This window comes from Pimephales promelas, chromosome 2 (genome assembly GCF_988280905.1).
Source record: "Pimephales promelas chromosome 2, fPimPro1.hap1.1, whole genome shotgun sequence".
Taxonomy (NCBI): domain Eukaryota; kingdom Metazoa; phylum Chordata; class Actinopteri; order Cypriniformes; family Leuciscidae; genus Pimephales; species Pimephales promelas.
In genome coordinates, this window is record NC_142770.1 from 2,608,072 (window position 1) to 2,634,752 (window position 26,681).

At 40.0% G+C, this 26,681-nt stretch overlaps 2 protein-coding genes across 4 annotated transcripts; both read left to right on the forward strand.

Annotated features, from left to right (window-relative positions):
* The first annotated feature begins 1,938 nt into the window (after positions 1–1,938).
* LOC120486385 (uncharacterized) lies at positions 1,939–24,926 on the forward strand. Of its 2 annotated transcripts, none has more exons than XM_089121254.1 (4): positions 1,939–2,196; positions 15,434–15,751; positions 19,283–19,585; positions 24,510–24,926. In XM_089121254.1, exons 1-4 carry the CDS (start codon positions 2,139–2,141, stop codon positions 24,815–24,817), a joined length of 987 nt encoding a protein of 328 aa, XP_088977380.1. In that variant the 5' UTR covers positions 1,939–2,138; the 3' UTR covers positions 24,818–24,926. The 2 variants fall into 2 exon arrangements, with proteins under 2 accessions (XP_088977380.1, XP_039538330.2); XM_039682396.2 differs by lacking the exon at positions 1,939–2,196 and adding an exon at positions 14,210–14,376.
* Positions 7,646–13,379, forward strand: LOC120486381 (uncharacterized). Of its 2 annotated transcripts, XM_039682392.2 has the most exons (6): positions 7,646–10,364; positions 11,443–11,766; positions 11,954–12,253; positions 12,501–12,782; positions 12,872–13,015; positions 13,113–13,379. In XM_039682392.2, the coding sequence occupies exons 1-6, from the start codon at positions 10,307–10,309 to the stop codon at positions 13,127–13,129; spliced, it is 1,125 nt and encodes a 374-aa protein (XP_039538326.2). In that variant the 5' UTR covers positions 7,646–10,306; the 3' UTR covers positions 13,130–13,379. The 2 variants fall into 2 exon arrangements, with proteins under 2 accessions (XP_039538326.2, XP_088977325.1); XM_089121199.1 differs by lacking the exon at positions 13,113–13,379 and having other exon boundaries at positions 12,872–13,023.
* Positions 24,927–26,681: the final 1,755 nt, after the last annotated feature.

The window sequence follows — 26,681 nt, forward strand, 5'->3', positions numbered from 1 at the left end:
TATTATTAGTGGCGACTCGCGAGACAATCGGGACACTATTGCAGCCACGGCAGGTGAGTTAATATACATGCTATCTTCCTAATTTAAAAAAATAAATTAATTCATAATACCCGCTGAAATGGGTTGGGTTGTATGACGTTTGACCCAGAAAGGCGTGTTAGGGGCGGGGTTTAAGGCAACGCTGTGGGGCTACTGGCCCGGCAGTGGAAACGCAAGCCCGGTGCTTGAGGCCCGAGGCCACTAGCTCGGCTCGGCTCGCTGTTAGCTCTGGCCCAGCCCTAGCCCGGCAGTGGAAACGCGGCTAATGACACAAATTTGCTGATGATACATAAATACATTTTGAAAGAGAAACTTTTTTCTAAGCAATGGCCTACAGCAGGGGTAGTTTGGCAGTATTTTAATTAAAGATAATTACACTTAAGTGTTTCTAACATTTATATCAAAGATATATCAATTATATTCAAATAAATGAAACAAAAGCACACGATTTTGAAAGCGTATTCCAATATTTAATGTAACTTTTTTAAAAAAAAAATTAGCGACAAAACTACTGCACAACAGTGTAAAAATCAGTTAATTATATATAAAATTTCCAGAGACAGGGGCAATCTAGTGTAGTAACATAGAAAAATCGCTATGATGAAGTAATATTGGTGCAAACCAAGAGAAGAGATTCAACTTTGTTTTGTGAAAATATATTTATTCTCCGCTCCTGTCGAACATCATCACTGCGTAAGAGACACTCAGAGTCAAGTTAATTAAAACAAATAAGTATTTATTCTTGCAAGAATAGACACTGTGAGTCGTGAGACACCCAGGAAGATATGAGACAGCTCTTATAGTCTTTTCAAGGTTCCTCTTCACCCGCTGTACCTTTCACCCACCCAGATAAGGCCCTTACTGATGTTTAGCCTATACTTAAGGACACTGAAATAAACTGGCCAAAACTTGCCGTCCCTATACGGTCAGAGGCCCTGTCCCATATGTTCCTGAAACGTACACACACGTACACATTTTACTCATTGAATAGGTTCAATGGAAACACATGGCTCAGACCACCTAGTAATCTTCACTAGTGATAAGATTAAAATTTTCACAACAGAACAAATAGGCAAAACCGTACGCGCTTTAATTGTATATATTTTATTTTTGGGATTATTGGGGTCTCTTTTATTGCAACTAAATGAAAGGCAACTTCATTAGCAAGAAAATGCTTCTATGAAACGCGTATATTACATGTACATTAATGATAGATGCAGTTATGGTGGATATTTACTATAGTGACCACTGTAATAAAAAAATTTGTAAGACTTTAAAGGGATAGTTCACTTTGAAATTAATGTTTGATATGTTTTATCTTACCTCAAGGACATCCGAGATGTAGGTGTCTTTGTTTCCACAGTAGTTTCAATTTTGATATTTTTAGGTCAAACCGTTCTTGTCTGTCAGTCATATAATGGAGGTCTATGGTCACCACCTCAAAGAGCATGCACAGAGAAGTCCAAATTAAACATCATTTAATGACTCGTGAATGTAAGAACACATTGATGGCCTAAGACACGAAACGAGCGGTTTTGTGTATCTTGCAGAAAACATTTGTCAAGACATCATCTGCGTATTGTTACGTGGATTGATAATAATAATAATAATAATTCATTACATTTATATTGCGCTTTTCTCGCCACTCAAAGTGCTTTACATAGAGGTTGATGATTTTAAGTGTGACCTGGAAGTACCAGATAGTCTCAGTGAGCTTTTATTATGTTTCACACATCACATGCAAAGATGATTTAAGCGTTTTCAGACCTTTGGAAATATCAAGCCTGTTTATTCCTGCTTGATTTACACTGGTTTGGACTTAAACTTTGTTCACGGCTTGTGTGTTTTGCCTTCAGACAGGCTGTTTGTTGATCGCCTGGACTTTGCCTGTTCTTGTTTTTAGTTTATTCAGGGCCAGAATTCATTTGAAAATGGAAGATCAGAAAAGCTTGTTTATGTTCGTGATGTTAAAGGAGACGAGTGTGTGAGCGGAAACTAACTGATGTTGGGGGAGGATTCACACACAACCTGATAAATATCAGTTCGGTCGTGTTTCAGGTCAATCTGAGTGTTACTATCGTGGGCTTTTCAGTGAACCGATGAAGAAGATGTTCCTCAAATTAGTTTTGCTCTGCTTGTGTTTGTGGCGTCTGGATGGTGAGTTTAAATGTGTTTTCATGACTTCAGTTGTTTCTGTTCTGATGTGATAAATTACTGGTTAAATTAGTTAGAGAAGATTATCATTCACTGTGATTTTACTGTCAGATCATGTTTGAATTCAGCTCTAAACTCAGTTATTATGCGTTTTTAGCGTATAATGCTAGTATTACTAGGTAAAAAGAAATCGCTAGTTAAAACCACTAACAAGGCTCAAAATAGCCCCACACTAACGCAGTAACATAATGAGGGTCCATACATGCAAAACGAAGCATTGAGAACTTTGTAAGTGTACAGAACGTTTAATAAGAAGATATTTTTTGAAAACAGTTCACTTCGTGCATACAGGGGGCGCCATCTTTGGAAAACAGTATTGACTAGTCGAACCACGAACGTCGTGCTGAGTGATCTGAACGGTATGAATGGCGTTCGGGGATCGACTTATCGAGAGATTTCCAAAGATGCCGCTGCCCATATACACGAAGTGAACTGTCTTCATAAAGTATCTTCTTATTAAACGGTCTGTACACTTACAAAGTTCTCAATGCTGCATTCTGCATGTATGGACCCTCATTATGTTACTGCGTTAGTGTGGGGCTATTTTGAGACTTGTTAGTGGTATAAACTAGCGATTTCTTTTTATTTAGTATTAGAGCCAGACCGATATATCGGCCGATATTAGGCATTTTCCAAACTATCGGTATCGGCAGCAGTGTTGGGTGTAACTAATTACTAAGTAATTAGTTACTGTAATTTAATTACTTTTCCCTTGAAAATGTAAAGTAAGGGATTACTCTTCATTTATCTGTAATTTAATTACAGTTACTTCTGATGTAATTGAGGTAAATACTGTGTATAGATCAATCTGATCTCACAGCGATTCGTGTGCATTTTACGAGGTGTCTAAATCGTACGACCGCACTCGTACAAATTCGTATGAATTAGTCGTCTTGTAAAATATGTATAAAAAAAGTGTGAAATGTCATGAGTTCAGACATAAAACAATAGTGGGTTCAACATCAAAATGTATTGTCTGATGTTAAAAAGTATGTTTTTATAATGTAACCTTCACCTTTGTCAGTTTAAGGATAATTCATGCAATTTTATAGTATTTATTTGAAAGAATTAAAACAGATTCATGTCTATCCTTAAATTATTCAGCTGGTTGAGATTGATATGGGATTTTGAAAGTAATTAGTAATTAAAAGTAATTAAATACTTTTTAGAGAGAGTAATTAGTAAAGTAATCTAATTACACTGTTGAAGAGGTAATTAGTAACTAGTAATTAATTACTTTTTTAGAGTAACTTACCCAACACTGATCGGCAGTTATAATGGCCGATAAATGAATATTTCAAAAATAAAATAAAAACGGACGACCATGTCACGAGTGTTGGAGTTGCATAGTTTGTCCACCAGAGGGCGCTCTACACCGTCCCTGTTGGCAACACTCGTTGAGTTGGTCACGAGACATACATTGCTTGAATAACAATTAAAAGAACATCCCCATCAGTTCTCTTAACTCAAATAAGCATGACAGAATTTGTGACTATCATGTCCAGTTTTTCTGCTGTTAAATAAGCCGAGAGTGAAGCGGAATTAGCTAGTAATTGTTACGTTACGTTGTTAGTTTAGTTGACTGACTGTCCTTTTAACTTTTGATAGTGTGACTGAAGTATTTATTTAATAGCGCGTGACAGTTATAGCAATGAGACGTATCACCTCTCATTGGCCTGTTATATTGAAAATGTAAGTTTTACAATTTGCAGTATGACGTTATCCATTGCTAAATTATGGCTCATCATAGACTAGCTAACCATAAAGCTAGCTAACGCCGCTATCATCAGTCTGTTCTGTTGTGACCATAAAAGAAACAAGTTTCTTTTTAAAATGCATTATCATATTATTTTAATATATAATATTATTCATAAATAACTACAAATAACTAATTTTAGGGAAATCTGTTACTTTTTTGTTGCGCGTTTCTGAAATAGTTATTTTTTTTTAAATATCGGCCGATATATCGGATTTTAAAACCAAAAAATATTTGTATCGGTATCGGCCTTCGAAATCCTTTATCGGTCGGGCTCTACTTAGTAAATGCCCCCAGTACTAGCGTTATACGGTAAACAGTTTTTAGAAAACTAATCTCAGAGAACGGTTGACAAGGTACCAATGTTTTATTAGACCAAAGGTTCATTTTGCGCCGGAGTTCTCCTTTAAGGAGATATGTAATAGCACAGCAGACTATGCTTTGTGAAAGCTGTTAATAATTATATATACAGTGTATTTGTGCATATGTTGCAAAGTCCTGTACACTCACTGCACACTGAACTAGCAAAAGACACAAGAGAGTAGTGTTTAACATCTTTTACATCCGTGTGTGTTTGTTCTTCAGTTGTGTTTGGTGATGGAGAAAGGGCAGTGGCAGTGTCAGAAGGAGATTCAGTCTCTCTAAACTCTGACACTAAAATAAAGGATGATGATGTGATTCAGTGGAGGTTTGAAAAGACTTTAATAGCAGAAATCAATAAACGGACCGACAGATTCACTGTATATGATGATGTTCTTGATGGGAGGTTCAGAGACAGACTGAAGCTGGACAATCAAACTGGATCTCTGACCATCACAAACACCACAACTGAACATGAAGGAGATTATGAACTACTGACCAACAGAATAAGAAGGAATTTCAAGCTATTTGTCTCTGGTGAGTTAAATATGAGTTTCAGCTGTTTTATATTTTAATCAGCACAAAGATACAATTATTAATCCAAACGCCATGTTGCTTCTGTTGTTTAATGATGATATTAATTTCAAATTTACATTTCAAACCATTTACTTTTGCAAATGACTGTTTTAATCTGTGTTGAACTCTTTTCCTGTTTGTTCAGATTGAATTAATGAGTCAGTGTCAGTGTTTGAGGGAGATTCAGGCACTCTAAACACTCGTCTCACTGAAATAAAGGATGATGATGTGATTCAGTGGAGGTTTGGAGACACTTTAATAGCAGAAATCAATAAACGGGCCGACAGCATCACTGTATATGATGATGTTCTTGATGGGAGATTCAGAGACAGACTGAAGCTGGACAATCAAACTGGATCTCTGACCATCACAAACTGAACATTAACGTTTTCAGCTGGCCATAATCTGATATAAGTTGAATATCAGTTTCACGTGATATATTTTTTTTACAGCTAGATCTGAAGAAGTATCTTACCATGACTAATTAGTGAGAATTACTGATTCTTCACAAAGCTAAGCTAAGTTTCTTTTAATGCTCATTGCTAAAAGCTATCAGGGTAAGGGCAACATGCTTGTAGCTTAAGGCTTTTTTCCGGTATTGTCAACATGCTTTCTGCTGTAGCTCACTCAGTTAACCGTATATTTATATAAAAAAAAAGGCATCAAGATATTCACGGTCAGTTTGTGTTTGGGGGATATTGGCATGTGGTTTTGTTTTGGGTGGTTATTGCTGCTCTGGATGGATGCGCAGAGAGTTCTTGCCCAGCCAATTCGCCAATCCAAACTGAATGCTAATTGTCAATCGTATTTGACGATAGTGGTCCTAACAGAAATCTTGGTTTCTCTCGATGTTTTTTCCTCGTCTACTTAAATATCTTCATTCCTCCTCATTTTTCTTTATTTTCTGTTTTCCAGCTCCTCTGCCTGTTCCTGTCATCAGCAGTAACTCTTCACACTGTTCATCATCATGTTCACTGGTGTGTTCAGTGGTGAATGTGAGTGACGCAACTCTCTCCTGGTACGCAGGAATGAGTGTATTGTCCAGCATCAGTGCGTCTGATCTCAGCATCAGTCTCTCTCTACCTCTGGAGGTGGAATATCAGGATAAAAACACCTACAGCTGTGTGCTGAACAATCCCATCAGCAACCAGACCACACATCTGGACATCAACACACTCTGCAGACACACATGTGAAGGTACGACAGCTCTAATATAAGCATTTATTTCTGTAATTTTTCACTCTGATTGGTCAATCGCTGTATTCACATATTTTCAGGAGGTGGAGGAGGAGGTGGAATAGGAGGAGGAGGAGGTGGAATGGGAGGAGGAGGAGGTGGAATAGGAGGAGGAGGTGGTGAAATAGGAGGAGGAGGAGGTGGAATAGGAGGAGGAGGAGGTGGAATAGGAGGAGGAGGAGGTGGAATAGGTGGTGGAGGTGGTGGAATAGGAGGAGGAGGAGGTGGAATAGGAGGAGGAGGAGGTGGAATAGGTGGTGGAGGTGGTGGAATAGGTGGTGGAGGTGGTGGAATAGGAGGAGGAGGTGGAGGAGGAAGAGGCAAAGGAATGGGAGGAGGAGGGGGTGGAATAGGTGGAGGAGGAGGAGGGGGTGGAATAGGTGGAGGAGGAGGGGGTGGAATAGGTGGAGGAGGAGGAGGAGGTGGAATAGGTGGAGGAGGAGGAGGAGGTGGAATAGGTGGAGGAGGAGGAGGAGGAGGGGGTGGAATAGGTGGAGGAGGAGGAGGTGGAGGAGGTGGAAGAGGAGGGGGAGGTGGAGGAGGTGGAAGAGGAGGGGGTGGAGGAGGGGGTGGAGGAGGGGGTGGAGGGGGTGGAGGAGGATGGAATTGAGGAGGAGGGGGAGGAGGAGGAAATTGAGGAGGGGGAGGAGGTGGACGAGGAGGAAATTGAGGAGGAGGAAATTTAAGAGGGTGGGTAGGAGGGGGTAGGAGGAGGAGGAGGAGGTAGAGAATGGAATTGAGGAGGAGAAGGAGGGGGAGAAGGAGGGGGAGAAAATTGAGGAGGAGGAAATTGAGGAGGAGGGGTAGGAGGAGGAGGTGGAGGAGGAGGAAATTGAGGAGGAGGGGTAGGAGGAGGAGGTGGAGGAGGAGGAAATTGAGGAGGAGGGGTAGGAGGAGGTGGAGGAGGAGGAGGAAATTGAGGAGGAGGGGTAGGAGGAGATGGAGGATGGAATTGAGGAGGAAATTGAGGAGGAGGGGTAGGAGGAGGAGGAGGAGGAGGATGGAATTGAGGAGGAGGAGGAGGGGGATAAAATTGAGGAGGAGGAAATTGAGGAGGAGGGGTAGGAGGAGGAGGTGGAGGAAATTGAGGAGGAGGGGTAGGAGGAGGAGGAAATTGAGGAGGAGGGGTAGGAGGAGGAGATGGAGGAGGAGGAGGAAATTGAGGAGGAGGGGTAGGAGGAGGAGATGGAGGAGGAGGAAATTGAGGAGGAGGGGTAGGAGGAGGAGGAGGTGGAGGATGGAATTGAGGAGGAGGGGGAGGAGGAGGGGGATAAAATTGAGGAGGAGGAAATTGAGGAGGAGGGGTAGGAGGAGGAGGTGGAGGAGGAGGAAATTGAGGAGGAGGGGTAGGAGGAGGAGGAGGAAATTGAGGAGGAGGGGTAGGAGGAGGTGGAAATGGAGGATTTGGAGGAGGTTGAGGGGGAGGGGAAGTCGGAGGTGGAGGATGAAGTGGAGGGGGGAGAAGGAAGAGGAGGTGGAGGAGGAAGTGGAGGAGGTAGAGATGGATGAGGAAGTGGAGGTGGAGGAGGGAGTGGAGGAGATGGTGGAAGTGGAGGAGGTGGTGGTGGAGGAGGAGGAGGAGGAGAGTGTGGCGAAGAGCAAGGGAACTTTTTTTGTTTTCAGAGATGAAACCTAAGAAGACTGCCTAGAATACGACGGTTTTGAAGAAATTTGTTTAAGCAATCGAGAAAAACTGTAGAGTAAAGAAATGCATGTTGAAGAATATTTAGAAAAGAGACAAGGTGAACTAGAGGAGCAAATGAGAAAGAAACCACCACCAAAACACTTCTGCAAAGCATCAAGACATGATCTGTGTATTGTTACGTGGAATGATGATTTTTAAGTGTGACCTGGAAGTACCAGATAGTCTCAGTGAGCTTTTATTATGTTTCACACATGCAAAGATGATTTAAGCGTTTTCAGACCTTTGGAAATATCAAATTTATTCCTGCTTGATTTATTAAATTAATTCATAATATGCACACATTAGATCTTAATCTGATGCCTGGAATTAAAACTATGTTAATGTTTCTTGTCTCACTGCATTCAGTTATTAAAGTAAATAAATAAGTCAATTCTAAACAGCAAAATTTGTTGTTTGCATTATTTAGAGTTTTTGTAACACTTTAGAATCCGGTTCCTTCGTTAATGAATAACTACACAAGAACCAATGAGTAACACAATGTTAACAATCTAGTAACTATTATTAACTAACAAGAAACTGTTATTAACGATTTAGAAAGTAATAGCGCACAGATGAAAGTGGAAGTTCTCCCAATTTATATCTCGCAATTCTGACTTTATATCTCGCAATTCTGACTTTATATCTCGCAATTCTGACTTTATATCTCACAATTCTGACTTTATATCTCACAATATTGACTTTATATCTCACAATTCTGACTTTATATCTCGCAATTCTGACTTTATATCTCGCAATTCTGACTTTATATCACGCAATTCTGACTTTATATCTCACAATTCTGACTTTATATCACGCAATTCTGACTTTATATCTCACAATTCTGACTTTATATCTCGCAATTCTGACTTTATATCTCGCAATTCTGACTTTATATCTTGCAATTCTGACTTTATGGGCCCTATTTTAACGATCTGAAACGCAAGTGTAAACGCAAAGCGCAAGTAACTTTGAAATAAAGTCGTTATTTTTGTTGTTTTTTTGCGCACAAAAGTGTTCTCGTCGTTTGATAAACTTAAGATTGAGCCCCTGTAGTCACTTGGACTATTTTAACGATGTCTTTAATTACTTTTCGGGGACAGCAAGAGCCAGTCCCTCAAGAAGCCTATGGACTAGTATGCAGGAGCGATCTTAAATATCTTAATTTGTGTTGCGAAGATGAACGAAGGTCTTACGGGGTTGGAACAACATGAGGGTGAGTAAATACTGACAGAATTTTCATTTTTGGGTGAACTAACCCTTTAATGCGATTAATCGCGATTAAATATTTTAATCGTTTGACAGCACTAGTTGAGATGTTTCGTTTCTATGATACAGAATATCCGCAGCAGTTTGAATGTTGTGACAGTTGGTTGGTGTGTTATTAGTCCCGCCCCTCCTCCACTGTGATTGGACGGCTGGGTAAAAAGTGACAGTGATGAGCGCTGCGTTTTATCCAAAGTTGAACATTTTTCAACTCCCAGCGACCAGTAAAAACGCTGGGCGCTCGGCGCTTCAGCGTGAAGAAAAAAAACGCTCAGCGCCTCAGTACGCTCATGGGCCGGCGTTTAAAAAACGTGGCGCTCCCATTGAAAACAATTGAAAACATACACCAGGCGCGTGGAAAAACGCTTTGGTGGACTCACGGCCTAAGTATAGGGAAGCGCGGATTGAGTGAGAGCGAGTGGATCACGTGACAAAGCTCGCGCTCTGCCTCAATGTTGATAATTTAAGACAGCAAGAGAACCGACTGCGCATGCGCACATCTACGTAAACTACGTTCTATGGACCTTCTATGGCAAACAATGGCAAAAGTAGTATATTGTATGTGTATTCCTGAAAATTTTTGTTACAAAAAATGTATATTTGGAATAAAATAAATGCAATTAATAATGTGGTGAATTAATAAAGCTCTTGGAATTAATAAATGTAATGTCAACATTTCCTTTGGTGAGGCACTGCCTATGACCGCACGTCTTTGGGGTGTCTGGTTTGATCTGTCGGGGATAAACAGCTTCTGCGGGATGTTTGTGTGTCAGCAGTTTGTGCCTTAAGTGTTTCTTCATTTTCTCTGCGGCTAATAAGATGCTCACAAACTTCCACTCCACACAAAACATCTTTACACTGAAATAAAGTGAATTCATCATCAGAGAAATAAGAGTCGCAGGTCAAATATGACTGACAGCTCTAACGCACCAGTAGATACAGATAAGCCAATATTTCACTCTTCTGCTACAGGGCCAGAATTCATTTGAAAATGTGAGATCAGCAAAATCTCGTTGATGTTCGTGATGTTAAAGGAGACGAGTGTGTGAGCGGAAACTAACTGATGTTGGGGGAGGATTCACACACAACCTGATAAATATCTCAGTTCAGTCGTGTTTCAGGTCAATCTGAGTGTTTTAGACATTAAGAGTTACTATCGTGGGCTTTTCAGTGAACCGATGATGAAGATGTTTCTCAAATTAGTTTTGCTCTGCTTGTGTTTCTGGCGTCTGGATGGTGAGTTTAAATGTGTTTTCATGACTTCAGTTGTTTCTGTTCTGATGTGATAAATTACTGGTTAAATTAGAGAAGATTATCATTAACTGTTAGTGTCAGCAACGGCGGCTATAAGCTCAGGAAATATCTCAAAGAACAGACTTTAATCTAATAATCCACACAATACACAGGAGACTCATGAGGAGAAACACAACCATGTCATGTAGGCGATAACGGACGATGAAATGGACAGATCTCAGGGTTTAAATAACAGGGAGATTATTGGAAGAACAGAAACAGGTTGCGTTCACTTCAGATTATATGATTATCATCCCGGCGATATGATGGAGTACATGGGATGCCGAAGCAAGAATATTGATCGTCAATGGCATCATCAAATAGTGTGATATAGGTAACTTAGTCATGCCCTATAGAGGCACCTTGTAATTGAAAAACTAAATTGGTTGTTTAAATACTCAAATCTTTAATTTTCTGTTTATGTTATAACCCAGGTGAAAAGTATTAAAAATTGACCTGAGTGCTTTTAGTACAATAGAAATATACTCAAGTATAGTTTTTATACATTTAATAGTATATAAATCTACCCTAAACATACTAATGTCTGCTGGCCTATTATAGGATCATAATAATCTGTACAATATTGTGAGCGCGGTGTATATCGTTAGCAAACGTGTACATCTCTCACCATAAGACTCACACCACAACTCAATGTGTCTCTGACCGTTCTGTCTGACATTATCCTGGATTGTCCCTGATGATCTCTTTAGCATAGCAGGCTCGTAACTTTATGGCTTGGTCCGTCATACGAGTATTTCCTCAGCGTCCGAAATGTCATTGCGATCCTGTTGTGTGAATCGACGGCTCTCCCGCTCGTTGCGTCACGCCCGCCACGCCCATTTTCAGACGCGGAAGTAACATTCTCACAAAAACAACTCCAGAAGCTTCTGTAGCGTGTTTATAAGTATATTTTAAAGAAAATCTAGTTCGTACATTGTTTTTTCATGCATTGACTCATTGGGTCCTCTATAACCTGCAATATGCCCTTGAAAGGTTTAATCTGTGAAAAACTGTTCTACAGGTGTGTTTGGTATTGATCATTTTGAGCCAGTGTCAGTGTTTGAGGGAGATTCAGTTTCTCTAAACTCTGGTCTCACTGAAATAAAGGATGATGATGAGATTCAGTGGAGGTTTGAATACGAAAACACATTAATTGCTGAAATCAATGTAACGGCCGCCAGAATCACTGTATATGATGATGTTCTTGATGGGAGATTCAAAGACAGAATGAAGCTGGACAATCAAACTGGATCTCTGACCATCACACACACCAGTACAGAACATGTAGGAGAATATAAACTACTGAGCAACAGAATAAGAAGGAATTTCAAGCTCAATGTCTACAGTGAGTTAAATATCAGTTTCACCTGTTTTATATTTTAATCAGCACAAAATATACAATTAATAATCCAAACTCAGTTTTGCTTCTGTTGTTTAATGATTATCATGTCAAATTTAAATTTCTAACGATTTGCTTTTGTAAATGACTTTCTTGATCTGTTTTTGTTCCCTGTGTGTGTTTGGTGATTCAGAGGTGAAGTTAGTGTCAGTGATGGAGGGAGATTCAGCCTCTCTAAACTCTGACACTAAAATAAAGGATGATGATGTGATTCAGTGGATGTTTGAAAAGACTTTAATAGCAGAAATCAGTAAACAGGGCGGCAGAATCACTGTATATGATGATGTTCTTGATGGGAGATTCAGAGACAGACTGAAGCTGGACAATCAAACTGGATCTATGACCATCACAAACACCACAACTGAAGATACTGGACGTTATGAAGTGACATATTTGTCGAGGTCCGTTTTTTATTTTCGTCTCAATGTCTACGGTGAGTTAAATATCAGTTTCACCTGTTTTATTTATTACAGCTATATAAACTATTTTATCATGACTAATTTGTTAAAATTACTAATTCCCTTACTGGTTTTACGTGACCATCCAGATTTATATTTAACTTTCTATTAAATTGATTTTAAATGCTCTACTTTTGATCATTTCGGTTCCTCTCGATGTTTCTTCCTCGTCTGCTTGAATATCTTCATTCATGTATATCTTTATTCTCTCCTGTTTTTCAGCTCGTCTGCCTGTTCCTGTCATCAGTAGAAACTGTTCTTCGTCATCATCAAATTGTTCACTGGTGTGTTCAGTGGTGAATGTGAGTCATGTGACTCTGTCCTGGTACGCAGGAATGAGTGTATTGTCCAGCATCAGTGCGTCTGATCTCAGCATCAGTCTCTCTCTACCTCTGGAGGTGGAATATCAGGATAAAAACACCTACAGCTGTGTGCTGAACAATCCCATCAGCAACCAGACCACACATCTGGACATCAACACACTCTACAGACACACATGTGCAGGTACGACAGCGCTGATATTAGTTGATGTCAGCGCTGATATTAGTGTTTATTGACTGATCTGATGTCAGTTTGATGTGTTTATTCCTCAGACTCTGTCCACTGCTGTGGTCCTACTGAAGCTGTGATCCGATTGGTCCTCTCTGCTCTGGTGGGTGTGGCTACTGTCATCATTCTGGTTTATGACATCAGATCCAGAAGAGCTGAAGGAGATCAAGCACATATTCACACATCAGGTGCATGATTGATGATGTCAGATCTCACAAACTGATTTTAAGCTATTATAAATGTATGTCACATACATTAATGGCTTTATATGTTCATCTTTTTCAGAAAGTATTGAAATCTAAAGCAGAACGCTGAACTTTAAAGGTTCTTGAAGTGTTTTTTGTTCTTCTAGTGTTTTTCCCCTTCATAATAAATACTGCTGATTATTTGAGTTTGTGCTTTCTGTCAGTGTCAGATTTTAACAGTGACACTTTATTGTTGATATTTCTCTCAGATACAAAAATAATAATAGAGACACAGATCTCACTTTAAACTGCTGTATATTTGCTGTGTGTATTTTCTTGCCTTTATCAATAAAGTTTCTCACTCTGAGGTTCAAGAGTCTCTCCATGATTTATTCAGAGGAATACAAACTTGATGTATATTTTAAATATTTCAGCAGTGTACACCATATACAGCTTTATTTATATTTTTTAACAGGTGCTTCTTATATCCTTTCTGTAAAAACATTATTTATTTATTTACTTTTAATATTACCAATTAGTTTGTTTTTCTTTCAATATATTCCGGTATAAACCAACACACACACACCATTGCGAATATTAGCATTTGCAGCTTTCCGTCTCCTCTGTTTACTTGTCCTCAAACAATAATGGGCTGACTGAGTCCGAAAGGCCAAATTTGGTCTTTCCGGCTGAAAAAAGGAGAAAAGAAGACATCATTATAGGATTATTTAAAGGAAAAAGTATTGATTTACCTTACAAATATTGGATGTTACATTTTTAAGCATTAACCAGTAGTGTGATAAAAGCATGGCAAGTTTTGTCTTTTTAATACACTTATCATATTAAAACTAATGTTACTGTGATAAAATCAAGTGTTGTTTTTTTACTGTGCTTCTACTACAAATACAAACTTTGTAGAGCGTTTTACATATGGAAAGATGATTTAAGCATTTTCAGACCTTTGGAAATATCAAGCCTGTTTATTCCTGCTTGATTTACACTGGTTTGGACTTAAACTTTGTTCACGGCTTGTGTGTTTTGCCTTCAGACAGGCTGTTTGTTGATCGCCTGGACTTTGCCTGTTCCTGTTTTTAGTTTATTCAGGGCCAGAATAGATTAAAAAATGTATGATCAACAAAAGCTTGTTGATTTTTCGTGATGTTAAAGGAGACGAGTGTGTGAGCAGAAACTAACTGATGTTGGGGGAGGATTCACACACCTGATAAATATCAGTTCAGTCGTGTTTCAGGTCAATCTGAGTGTTTCAGACATTAAGAGTTACTATCGTGGGCTTTTCAGTGAACCGATGAAGAAGATGTTTCTCAAATTAGTTTTGCTCTGCTTGTGTTTGTGGCGTCTGGATGGTGAGTTTAAATGTGTTTTCATGACTTCAGTTGTTTCTGTTCTGATGTGATGAATTACTGGTTAAATTAATCAGAAAGGATTAACATTCAGGAGTTTGCCACATGTACATGCATGCGCATAATTACACTGTATACAGTGGTGTGAATAAGTGTTTGCCCCCATGCTAAAGTTGCCTAAAAAGAGGAATAAAAAATCATCTTTTGGATATTGATCTTAATGCCTTAATTAGAAAAATGAGGAAAACTCCAACCTTTAAGGACACCAATTTTCTTTGTGAATGAATAATGTATCATAAATAAATAAATGTTTTTCCTTAAAATACAGGGTGCATAAGTCAGGACACCCCTATGTTAAATTCCCATAGAGTCAGGCAGATTTTTATTTTTAAAAGCCAGTTATTTCATGGATCCAGGATAATATGCATCCTGATAAAGTTCCCTTGGCCTTTGGGATTAAAATATCCCCACATCATCACACACCTTCCACCACACCGAGAGATTGGCATGGGGTACTTTCCATAAGATCATCTTTCAATGCAAATCAAACCAGCTATTAGGCTAACTGAAGTAAAACCATGCCAATCTCTTGGCTGTGTGTGATGATGTGGGGATATTTTAATCCCAAAGGCCAAGGGAACTTTATCAGGATGCATATTATCCTGGATCCATGAAATAACTGGCTTTTAAAAATAAAAATCTGCCTGACTCTATGAGAATTTGACATAGGGGTGTCCTGACTTATGCACCCTGTATTTTAAGGAAAAACATTTATTTATTTATGATACATTATTCATTCACAAAGAAAATTGGTGTCCTTAAAGGTTGGAGTTTTCCTCATTTTTCTAATTAAGGCATTAAGATCAATATCCAAAAGATGATTTTTTATTCCTCTTTTTAGGCAACTTTAGCATGGGGGCCAACACTTATTCACACCACTGTATACAGTGTAATTATGCGCATGTATGTACATGTGGCAAACTCCTGTACACTCACTGCACACTGAATAAGCAAAATACACAAGAGAATAGTGTTTAACATCCTTTACATCTGTGTGTAGTTTGTGTAAGTGTTGGAGGAATGGCAATGATAGTGTCAGAGGGAGATTCAGTCTCTCTAAACTCTCGTCTCACTGAAATGAAGGATGATGATGTGATTCAGTGGAACTTTGAAGACACTTTAATAGCAGAAATCTATAAACGGGCCGACAGAATTGCTCTATATGATGATGTTCTTGATGGGAGATTGAGAGACAGACTGAAGCTGGACAATCAAACTGGATCTCTGACCATCACACGCATCACAACTGAAGATACTGGAGTTTATAATTTACTGATCAACAGTGCGATCAGAGAGAGAATCGGGGTCGTTGTCAGTGGTGAGTTCAAAAATGTTTACACCTCATTTTTATGACAAATTTGAAATGAATTGATACACCATTTAGATTATTTTTGTTGTTTTATGATATTGTTTATTTATTTGTGACAAACAGTCTTCCTGTTTTTTTTAATGTGTGTTTGATGATGCAGTTGAAATATCAGTGATGGAGGGAGATTCAGTCTCTCTAACCTCTCGTCTTACAGAAATAAAGGATGATGTTGCACTGTAACGTTCACCTTTTCAAACTTTTATATCTGTAAAACCACTCCATGAGCTGTCATAAAGTGCGCACACTTTCATTTCTGCCGTGATCAGTAACGTTAGGCCTTTCACTCCAGAGACTGTAAGCTGGACTGTAAGAACATCCTCTGAGAGCTTCGCTGAAGAGATGAAAATCAGGGGGACAGCCTCCAAAGCCCGCTTATATACGCTAAACCACGCCCATTCTGGCAGGCTAAGATGCGATGAGGGCGCGATTGAGCTCACTAGATAGCCTACTGTAGGTCTGCTAGCTGCTGCACTGCGTTTACAATGAATACAAAATTAAGGATAATTTTTGGCTTCAATATTTTGAGAAAAGATGACTTTACCCGTAGCATAAGCTAACTTATGCAATACGAGAGAACCTATCGTACAGCCCATTCTCACCCCCAAGGCGTCACCTAACTGACGCTTTGGGAAGCATTCGACCACGCTTCAATATTTGACGCTTTAGGCGCCCTTTAGCGTCAGATAGATGACGCCCTAGGATCGCGTGTACCCTACCCCCACCCCACCCCAGACCTAAACTTAAGCGCGTCCTCTTATTGACGCTTTCCTTTAGCGTCAGTTAGATGACGCCGTAGGATCGCGTCATGTAAGTGACGCTAAAGGGCGCCTAAAACGTCAAATATTGAAGCATGGTCAAAGGTGACGCCTTGGGGTGAGAATGCGTTGTATCGTAAGAGAACTCAGAGTTTAAGGAACAGGGAGATTATTGGAAGAACCTACGCTATCTCACGACCAATTCGTAGGAGTGATTAAAAAGTGGCTAATTCATACGACCTCACTCGTACGAATTCATACAATTTGTCGAAACCCACGTGATGGGTACACTCTTAAGGCCATTGCACACTGAGCACGAAATATTCGTATGCGTATTTTCGTGTTCGTCAGCTTAAAAATTCGTCACGCATAGAAACCTTGCACACCGAGTCCGTTGTGTATTTCTTAAACCTTTGCGGGAAAAAACGCAAAAATACCAAATGGATTCGTCAAGCAGTGAGGATGATTTTTGCCCTCTCTCTTATTGAAAAGGGAAGAAAGAGAAAATATTACGTCCATCCAATCCTGAAATTGCGCCGAGAGGAAGGAGAGTTATCAAGGAGTTGCGAATTTATCCTGAGCGATTCAAAATTTACCTCAGAATGTCAGTGGGACAGTTTGATGCTTTGCTAGCGATTCTGGAGCCACATATTAAAAACAAGACCACCAATTTCCGTGAACCAATCGATTCTGAACGGAGACTGGCAGTGTGTCTGAAATGGACCAGGTATGGACACACACACGGACAAACACACACCCGCGCGCGGCCCGTTGGAAGCGCTGGGTAGACAGAACAGCTAGGCTGTTATTGTGTATATTGTGCCCAAATAATACATTAGTTATCGAATAGGCTGCTCAATCACACCTTATTCGATTCTAAATTTCAATCTGATTGAAAGGGGAGGTTTATTAATTTCATAATCCAATAGAGAAGAGAACATAAACACTTGATCGAATTGTAAACCGAAACTGAAAGCACGGCGCATATGTGCAATGATTTGAGGACGAGCTCCCCCGGCCCTGAATTGTCAAAAGACCTCTCAAAATGCTGGCTCTGGATGCGAAAAACGCAGAAAATCGAACCCGATCCGATTAATTTTATGACGGACGAAAGTTTCGGAGGCGGTGTGCAAGCGTGACTGACATAACGTGAGGTCGAATTTTTTTTTTAACGTGCGAAAATTTCGGATGCGAATTTCGGACTCGGTGTGCAATGGCCTTTAGAAGAAAAGGTTCTATATCAACGCATTCTCACCCCAAGGCGTCACCTTTGACCATGCTTCAATATTTGACGTTTTAGGCGCCCTTTAGCGTCACTTACATGACGCGATCCTACGGCGTCATCTAACTGACGCTAAAGGAAAGCGTCAGTTAGAGGACGCGGTTAGGCTTAGGTGTGGGGTGGGGGTAGGGTACACGCGATCCTAGGGCGTCATCTAACTGACGCTAAAGGGCGCCTAAAGCGTCAGATATTGAAGCATGTCCAAATGCTTCCCAAGGCGTCAGTTAAGTGACGCCTTGGGGGTGAGAATGGGCTGTCTATATAGAACTTTAAAGGTTCTATCAGCGCTACGTATTTGGAACCCCTAAAAGGTTCTATACACTCTTAAAAAAGGGTTCCTCTGGGTTCTATATAGAACCCTGGGGTTCCATACTTGACCAATAGAACCTTTTACCAAAAAAATGGTTCTGTATAGAAGTTCCATATATGAAGCGGGGGATGGAACCATTTCTGGTTCTAAATAGAACCATTTCTTCTATTAGTGTAGGTGTTAACACAGTCTCATCCCAAATCGTCATATAACTGACGTTTTGGGACGTATTTTGACCATACGTCAATATCCGCCTTTTTAGGGCCCCCTTAAACGTCGGTAGATGGCGATCCCGGGCCGTCATACAACTGACGCTTTACCTTTAACGTCAGTTAGGTGACGGGTTAGGTTTAGGGTTAAGTTTAGGTATGGGGTAGAGTTAGGATCCCATAACCTCATCTACCGACGTTTAAGGGGGCCCTAAAAAGGCGAATATTGACGTATGGTCAAAAGACGTCCCAAAACGTCAGTTATATGACGATTTGGGATGAGACCGGGTTGTAGGTGTAGGTTTAGGGGCGGGGTCAGGGGTAGGTCATTCGTACAAATTCATACGAATTGGCCAATTCGTAAAATATGTACGATTTAGCAAAAACGTACTAATTCGTACGTGTGAGGTCGTACGAATTGTTACGAATTAGCCACCTCGTAAAAGTCGTACGAATTCTCGTGAGATCGGGTTGGAAGAACAGAAACAGGTCTGAGATGAATGAACTAATGATAGAGAACAAAGGCAAATGAAACCGAGAGAAAACTAAACCTAAATAGAAAAAGACATTGCAGAAACAGAAATAATTCAACCGTGTTCAATTCAATTCAATAATTTTACTGTCAGATCAAGTTTGAATTCAGCTCTAAACTCAGGTATTATGGATCAATGAAATAATATAAATATGAGGCTCAGATAATCAACAGCAGTTTTAGTGTGACATTAAACATTACAGTAAAAGTGTTTAGTAATTGTTCCATATATAAATCTATTCATCTTTTCATTCATCATATTTTGTCTTTGTACTGCCGCGGAATATTATTAATTTCACATATAAATTATTGTAAGTATTTTAGTGAAGCTTCATCAAACCAACCATCAAGAGATTTTAAAGCTTTAATCTGTGAAAAACTCTGTTCTTCAGGTGTTATACCAGAGTTAGTGTCAGAGATGGAGGGAGATTCAGTCTCTCTAAACTCTCATCTCACTGAAATAAAGGATGATGATGTGATTCAGTGGAGGTTTGGAAAGACTTTAATAGCAGAAATCAATAAACGGGCCGACAGATTCACTGTATATGATGATGTTCTTGATGGGAGATTCAGAGACAGACTGAAGCTGGACAATCAAACTGGATCTCTGATCATCACACACATCACAACTGAAAATGAAGGAGATTATCAACTACTGACCAACAGAATTAGGAAATTCAAGCTCTATGTCTCTGGTGAGTTAAATATCAGTTTCAGCTGTTTTATATTTTAATCAGCACAAGACATATTGCTTCTGTGGTTTAATGATGATATTCATTTCAAATTTAAATTTCAAGCCATTTACTTTAGCAAATGACTGTTTTAATCTGTTTAATCCTGTTTGTGGTTCAGTTTGAATGAACGAGTTAGTGTCAGTGATGGAGGGAGATTCAGTCACTCTAAACACTCGTCTTACTGAAATGAAGGATGATGATGTGATTCAGTGGAGGTTCGGAAACACTTTAATAGCAGACTTTAATAGAGACCAGCGCTCCTGATGGGGATGCCGGATCAAGCCTGAGAGAGGAGATCTGTCCTCACAGGAATCGGCCACGGGGCTGTTTGTCCGGAGGGAAGCACACAGCGGGCGGCTGGGCCAGATTTGGGCTAGCGTGTCCTCGTTCTTTCTTTAGGCAAAGAGGCTGACTTCCGTTTTGTCGAAAAAACGCCGTAGCGACTGGACTGTTTGGGGATGCAGGGACCATTCCCCATGTTTGGACCGTCATTCAGGTTGCCTGGCTCATGCGCAGCTCTCAGTGAGTGCCAGTGGAGATTTCTTTAAGACTGCAAGGGAAGCTCAGCTTCCCCTATAATGTCAAACAAATAATGATCAAATGTGTACTATTGTGTTAACATTTTAATGAGTAAAAATGCGTTAGAACACGGTAATCTCGAAGACGAGTTCGAGTCGGCTGACTTGATCTCCTTCTCATGCAGCGCCTCCTGTAGCGCGTCACAGTGCATGCGTTTTCCTATGGCATTTCCCCGTTGAAGCTCGGCGTCCATTGACTTCAATGGGGCTGCTTTGAACAGTTTTTTTCAGTGCTGTTAAAGTAGACGGTCATTGGATAAATGCTGCGATTATGTCTCTGGGTTTAATAGGGAAGTGGGCTGGCCTGGCGTCCGGGCGTCCGCGTGATGATTGGAGGATTGCATCTCCTTTTGATTGACAGTGATTTCACCCAATAAAAAAATCGCTGACGCGGAAGCTAGTTTAAAGACTTCGTGCTCAGTCTCGTCGCGAATTTTGTGTGTATTTTACTCGAAAGACGAACTACTGTAACATATTTCTTAGTATTTGCAATTTTCATCAGATATTTCACAGTTCAACCTAATTCCCACATTTCTTCCGTCGATGTCAGGTGTCTTGTTACATGTGCGGGCGTGGTGTTTGAATCACGGCACATCTGTCTAGTTTGGTTTCACTTTTGTGTTGGGATTCGGACATGCATTCTCCCCGTGTTTGTTTTCGGTTGTGAGTGCACAGGATGATGGTCGTACTCATGCGTAACGTTAGCGTTCTGTCTTGTCGTGTTCGCTCTGTTCAGTGTGTTGTGTATTGTGTAGCACATGGTTTGTGTTTACATCGGCCGCGTGCTTTCATGTCATGTTTTGTCTTGTGCTGTGTAGCACACAGCTTGTGTTTTAAACTAGCTGTGTGCTTTCATGTTGTCATGTTCTGTGTGAACACGTGTCTTATGAGTGTTCTCATCGTTCTTCAGGTCTCATTTTGTGTGAGCACAATTGCTTTTTAATTTGTTTTATTGGTCATGTGTTTTTGTCATGTTTGGTATGAGCACATGGCTTGTGCTTGTCATGTGTTTGTTGTGCCATATGTGCTTTCCTGTCATTGTGACTCCCATCTTGTTTCCTGATTATTAGTTATTTTGCCCCACCTGTCCTCCCTCGTTACCTGCCTTTTTTGCTCCCAATTTATTCCCCTTGTTTTTTTGTGTGTTGTTTTTATCAATAAAATAAAGCCCATCGAGTCCTCGCTCTTTTCACCATCCCCACACCTGACAGTCGAGTTTAAAAAAAAGAAGAAAAAAGAAGAGCTTCCCCTCTTTGAAAGACCAGCAGCCGCCACTGGTGAGTGCAGAGGGTGCTGATGCCAAACGAGGAGACGTTCTGTTAGATCGCAGAGGTTCCTGGATCTGACTCTGTCGAGAGCATTTTGAACGTTTTTTTTTCCAGAAGAACTTTGTGCAAATGTCTCAGATCTAAAATAGCTCTGAGGGCTCTGTCCTCCATGGGTACTGTCAGTCATATAATGGATGTCTAAGACCATTGCACACCGAGTACGAAATTTTCGTATGCGTTTTTTCGTGTTCGTCAGCCTAAAAATTCGTCACGCACAGAAATCTTGCACACCGAGTCCGATGCGTATTTATTAAAGGGTTAGTTCACCCAAAAATGAAAATTAAGTCATTAATTACTCACCCCCATGCTGTACCAACCCCGTAAGACCTTCGTTCGTCTCCGGAACACAAATGAAGATATTTTTGATTAAATTTGAGAGCTGTATAACTACCACATTGGCTCCTAAGGGAATGACACTTGACGGCCCAGAAAGTCAATGAAGAAAATGTTTAAATATTCCAAGTGACTACAGTGGCTCAATTATAAGTTTATCAAGTGACGAGAATACTTTTTGTGCGAAAAAACAAACAAAAATAACGAGATTATTCGACTATTCCTTTTCTTCCTTGTTGGCCTGAAACGAGACTTCAATAGATTTCCACGACGCATGCGCGAGAATTGCGATCTCCTTCAACTACTTCAGTTCAGTTCTCGCGCATGCGTCGTGGAAATCGTATGGAAGTCTCGATATGGAAGTCCCCAAATAATACATTAGATATCGAATTGTATGCTCAATCACACATTAATCGATCCGAAATTTCAATCCGATTGGAGGTTATTCCTTTCATAATCCAATCGAGAGAAGAGAACATAAAGACTTCTTGATCGAATTGAAAACTGAAACTGAAAACACTGCGCATATGTGCAATTATGTGCGGAACGAGCTCACCCGGCGTGTTGATATACCGAAATCGTCTGCTATTGCGATTTCCTGTATATCTAAATATCAGGGCTGTCACTTTTGTCAAAAAATCTTGATCGATTTTTGAGACATAAGTGTTCATTGAATCGATTGTAAAATCGATTTTCCATGTTTAAACACGTTTACATTTTAGTCAAATATAGGCAAATCCACGGACACCGCATAAGGGCGAACGTAGGCCTAAAGAAGGCGCTTAAGGCGCGCACTTGAATATGTTTTATTGACATGAAGCTACGTGCACAATGACAAACAGGAGTGTAACATTCTCGAAAAAAAAAAAATAAGCAGAGTGGACTGCCATACCCAGACAGCAAACTAACATTGAATCAACGTGGAAACGACGTCTCTCATGACATCGAAACAACGTTGATTTTGCTCATTGAATTAACGTTGAACCAACGTCAGACGCGGCATTCTTCAAAGCTAAATGAAAATCGAAAATTGGTTTGCTTTCATAACGTTGAAACAACGCGTTGATTTCAAGTTGATTTTCCGCTAGTTTTGAAAGAATGACGCGTCTGACGTTGGTTCAACGTTAATTCGATGAGCAACCCAGATAGCAAACTGACATTGAATCAACGTGGAAATATGACATCGAAACAACGTTGATCTGACATTGTTTTGCTCATCGAATTAACGTTGAACCAACGTCAGACGCGTCATTCTTTCAAAACTAACGGAAAATCAACTTGAAATCAACGCGTTGTTTCAACGTTATGAAAGCAAACCAATTTTCGATTTTCATTTAGCTTTGAAGAATGCCGCGTCTGACGTTGGTTCAACGTTAATTCGATGAGCAAAATCAACGTTGTTTCAATGTCATGAGAGACGTCGTTTCCACGTTGATTCAATGTCAGTTTGCTGTCTGGGAAAACAATGTCAGATCAACGTTGTTTCGATGTCATGTTTCCACATTGATTCAATGTCAGTTTGCTCATGGGTAACATCAATGAAAAACAGGATTCAACATGGCTCTGTTTACGATTAGAGTTATTATTTCGATTAGCCTACTACTTAAATGTCAAACAAATTTTGCCAACATAGGCTATTGTAGCCTGAATCTGTATCTGTATCTGTATGCATGAGACTTCCTGAATACCGACAGAATTCACATTTTTCACTATTGCGTAAGTACAATTTGCTCTTATGTGTGTGTGTGTTGCTGTGTGACGCGCGTTCGCTGCGAGCGTGTCGTTACGAGCTCCTCTTTGACGAGCGCGTGCTCTGAGAGAAGGCTGTTAAAATCGATTCCGAATCTGTATCTGTATGCAAAGAGACTTTCTAAAAACCGGCAGAATTCACATTTTTCATTAAGCAGAAGTACAATTTGCTGTTATGTGTGTGTGTTGCTGTGTGACGCGCGTTCGCTGCGGGCGTGACGTGACGAGCTGGACGCGCTCTGAGAGAAGGCCGTTAAAATCGATTCCCTATTTTCGTTTTCGATACTTGTGTTGGTTGGTCGGATCGATTGTGCAATCGATTTTCGAACGTAAAGTGACAGCCGCGGCCCGCGAGAGATCACTTCCGGCGCTCGGCATGAGCCACAGGTGGAGCGAGGTATTTTGAGAAAAGCGTCTCGCGTTCTTTTAGATACAAGAGTGTGTGTCGCGGCGGTGAGAACACACAGAGAGAAGGCTTACTGTCGCCAGATAGCGTAGTAGGCACGGTGGCGAGCTTGCTAGTCGCTTGTTTTGACGGCGGTGGCTTCTCAAGATCCATCAATGCAGAGAGCTTCGCTGAAGAGATGAAAATCAGGGCCCCCGAGCCCGCTTATATACGGGATATAACCTTTCGTAAGAGAACTCAGAGTTTAAATAACAGGGAGATTGTTGGAAGAACAGGTCTGAGATGAATGAACTAATGATAGAGCACACAGGCAAATGGAAACAGAGAGAAAACTAAACCTAAACAGAACAAACATGTTACAGACACATATAGAAATAATTGAACTGTCAGATAACATTCAGTTTGAATTCAGCAAGTATTTTAATGAAGCTTCATCAAACCAACATCAAGGGATTTTAAAGCTTTAATCTGTGAAAAACTCTGTTCTTCAGGTGATTTTACAGTGCTTGTGCCAGTGCTGGAGGGATATTCATCTACTCTAAACTCTAGTCTCACTGAAATAAAGGATGATTATACGATTCAGTGGAGGTTTGGAAAGACTTTAATAGCTGACATCGATAAACGGGCCGGCAGATTCACCGTATATGATGATGTTCTTGATGGGAGATTCAGAGACAGACTGAAGCTGGACGATCAAACTGGATCTCTGACCATCACAAACACCACAACTGAACATGATGGAGATTATGAACTACTGACCAACAGAATAAGAAAGAATTTCAAGCTAACGAGGATCTGATCACAACGGCATGTTTCAAATATAATTTGTATTTCCTTTAAGTGATCTTTGAGTTTATTGTGAACCTGAATGATAAATACTGATTAAAGATTTAAAGTTTTAAATATTACATGTTTTTTTCTCCATATTTGTATTGTATGTAGACAACAGCATACAAGTTTCTCTCAGTGTATTATTACATATTATGTTGAGCACCTCGTGATGTGGCGCTCACTAGTGATTAATCATCACTAAATTAATCACTTAATTATCTCATTAACTTTATTAACACTCTTGAGTGTTAATTTAACACTCATATCGTCCATCTGAAAGCAGGTGAAGGCGATTTACTACTAATTAAGGATTAGATGCGCATAACAATATCGTGCGATATATCGCCCAGCCTTAAGATAAAGCGTTGTGGAAATTACGGTTCACGCACGAACCCCGAAGTGATAAAATAAAATATGTATAAAAATGCATAGGCAAGACAAGTAGCTTGTTTAGGCATGGTTTGTAGGAAACCTCAACCTGTGAGAGAGACGGCCGGGTCATGACATCAGAGGCGGCTCGTGACATCAGAGGTCAAAGCTCAGGCTAAACAACTCGCTTATCTCAAGTATTTTTCCAAAACTCAGGTAAACAAATGCAAGTTTCTCTAAATTAACAATTACATTTACAGGTTACTGGGTTTGCTCATTCTCTGATAAATTTTGTTATATTTATATATATATATATATATATATATAAAAAAATCTGCTGGATGTTTGTGGTTTGTGGAACCTATAAGATAAACTCCTGCACGTACACTTTAAGAGCGCACGCTTTCACTGCGTGATGTAGCTTATTATAATGCAGTGTGAATTCCCCCAAACATCAAGATATGAGGATAAAATCTTGAAGACCTTTAATATCTTTTTATGCTTGTGTCATGTGACCATGTTAAGCAATATCACACGAGAAAAAGTGCTTTTTTCCTGAACATAAGCAGGATTGCAAATCTGATACTGATTTTATGCAACAGTTCAACAAACAAGTTAACTCTAAGTTACATTTTAGACACTATATTGTCGTTTTTTTTGCTCTATTTCACAACGAAAATAATTCCAAACAAATTTACAAAAGAGCAGTCACTCAAGTCAATGATTCAAAGACCCATTATTGAAGGTGCTCAAAGTGATGTCGCACGTTTTTTAGGCCCAAACACGCGAACTATGCAGACAACCCAGGCTCCACAAATAAATGGTAACAAAAACAAACTGCGGCAACCCGCTCCACGAAACATAACAAACTGTTCCAGCCAATGACTGACAAGAAGGCCCTGGGGGTGGGGTTTGAGGGGTCAGTACGTGGATGAGGAGGAGGGAGGGTCTATCTAGCCTCCATTTTATTTGAAAATACTTTAAACGTCGACAAGAAGTCACGCTTAGAGCATCTTTAAATACAGTCACTTTCTTTGTTCCTGAACGTTTTAAATGAATCAGTTTGAATGAATGATTCAGTGAGTCACTCATTAAGTCACCGTCTTGCAAACGAAATTGCATATTTCCCTTCTATATTTCCCTAGCCTGGTTAACGCCAGATCGCGTATCATTGAGAATGAGACGTGGTCTGGAAACCACGTTCATTTTCTCATATTTGAGGTGTGGTTTACGAACGCCCAGAGCCGTATGATTGGGTGCTACGAATGTCTATCAAATGCGCCTCTATGTCTATCGAATGCGCCAGTGCTCCCTCCCCGTTCTGTGATTGGTTCCCTGTCTCAGGCGAAAATTTGGTTCATGGTATCCAGGCTGCACTGTAAAAAATAATCGTAATTTTAACGGTAAAAGGCTACAGTGCAAAACTGTTAATTGGTTAACAGAAAGTTTCCGTACTATATACG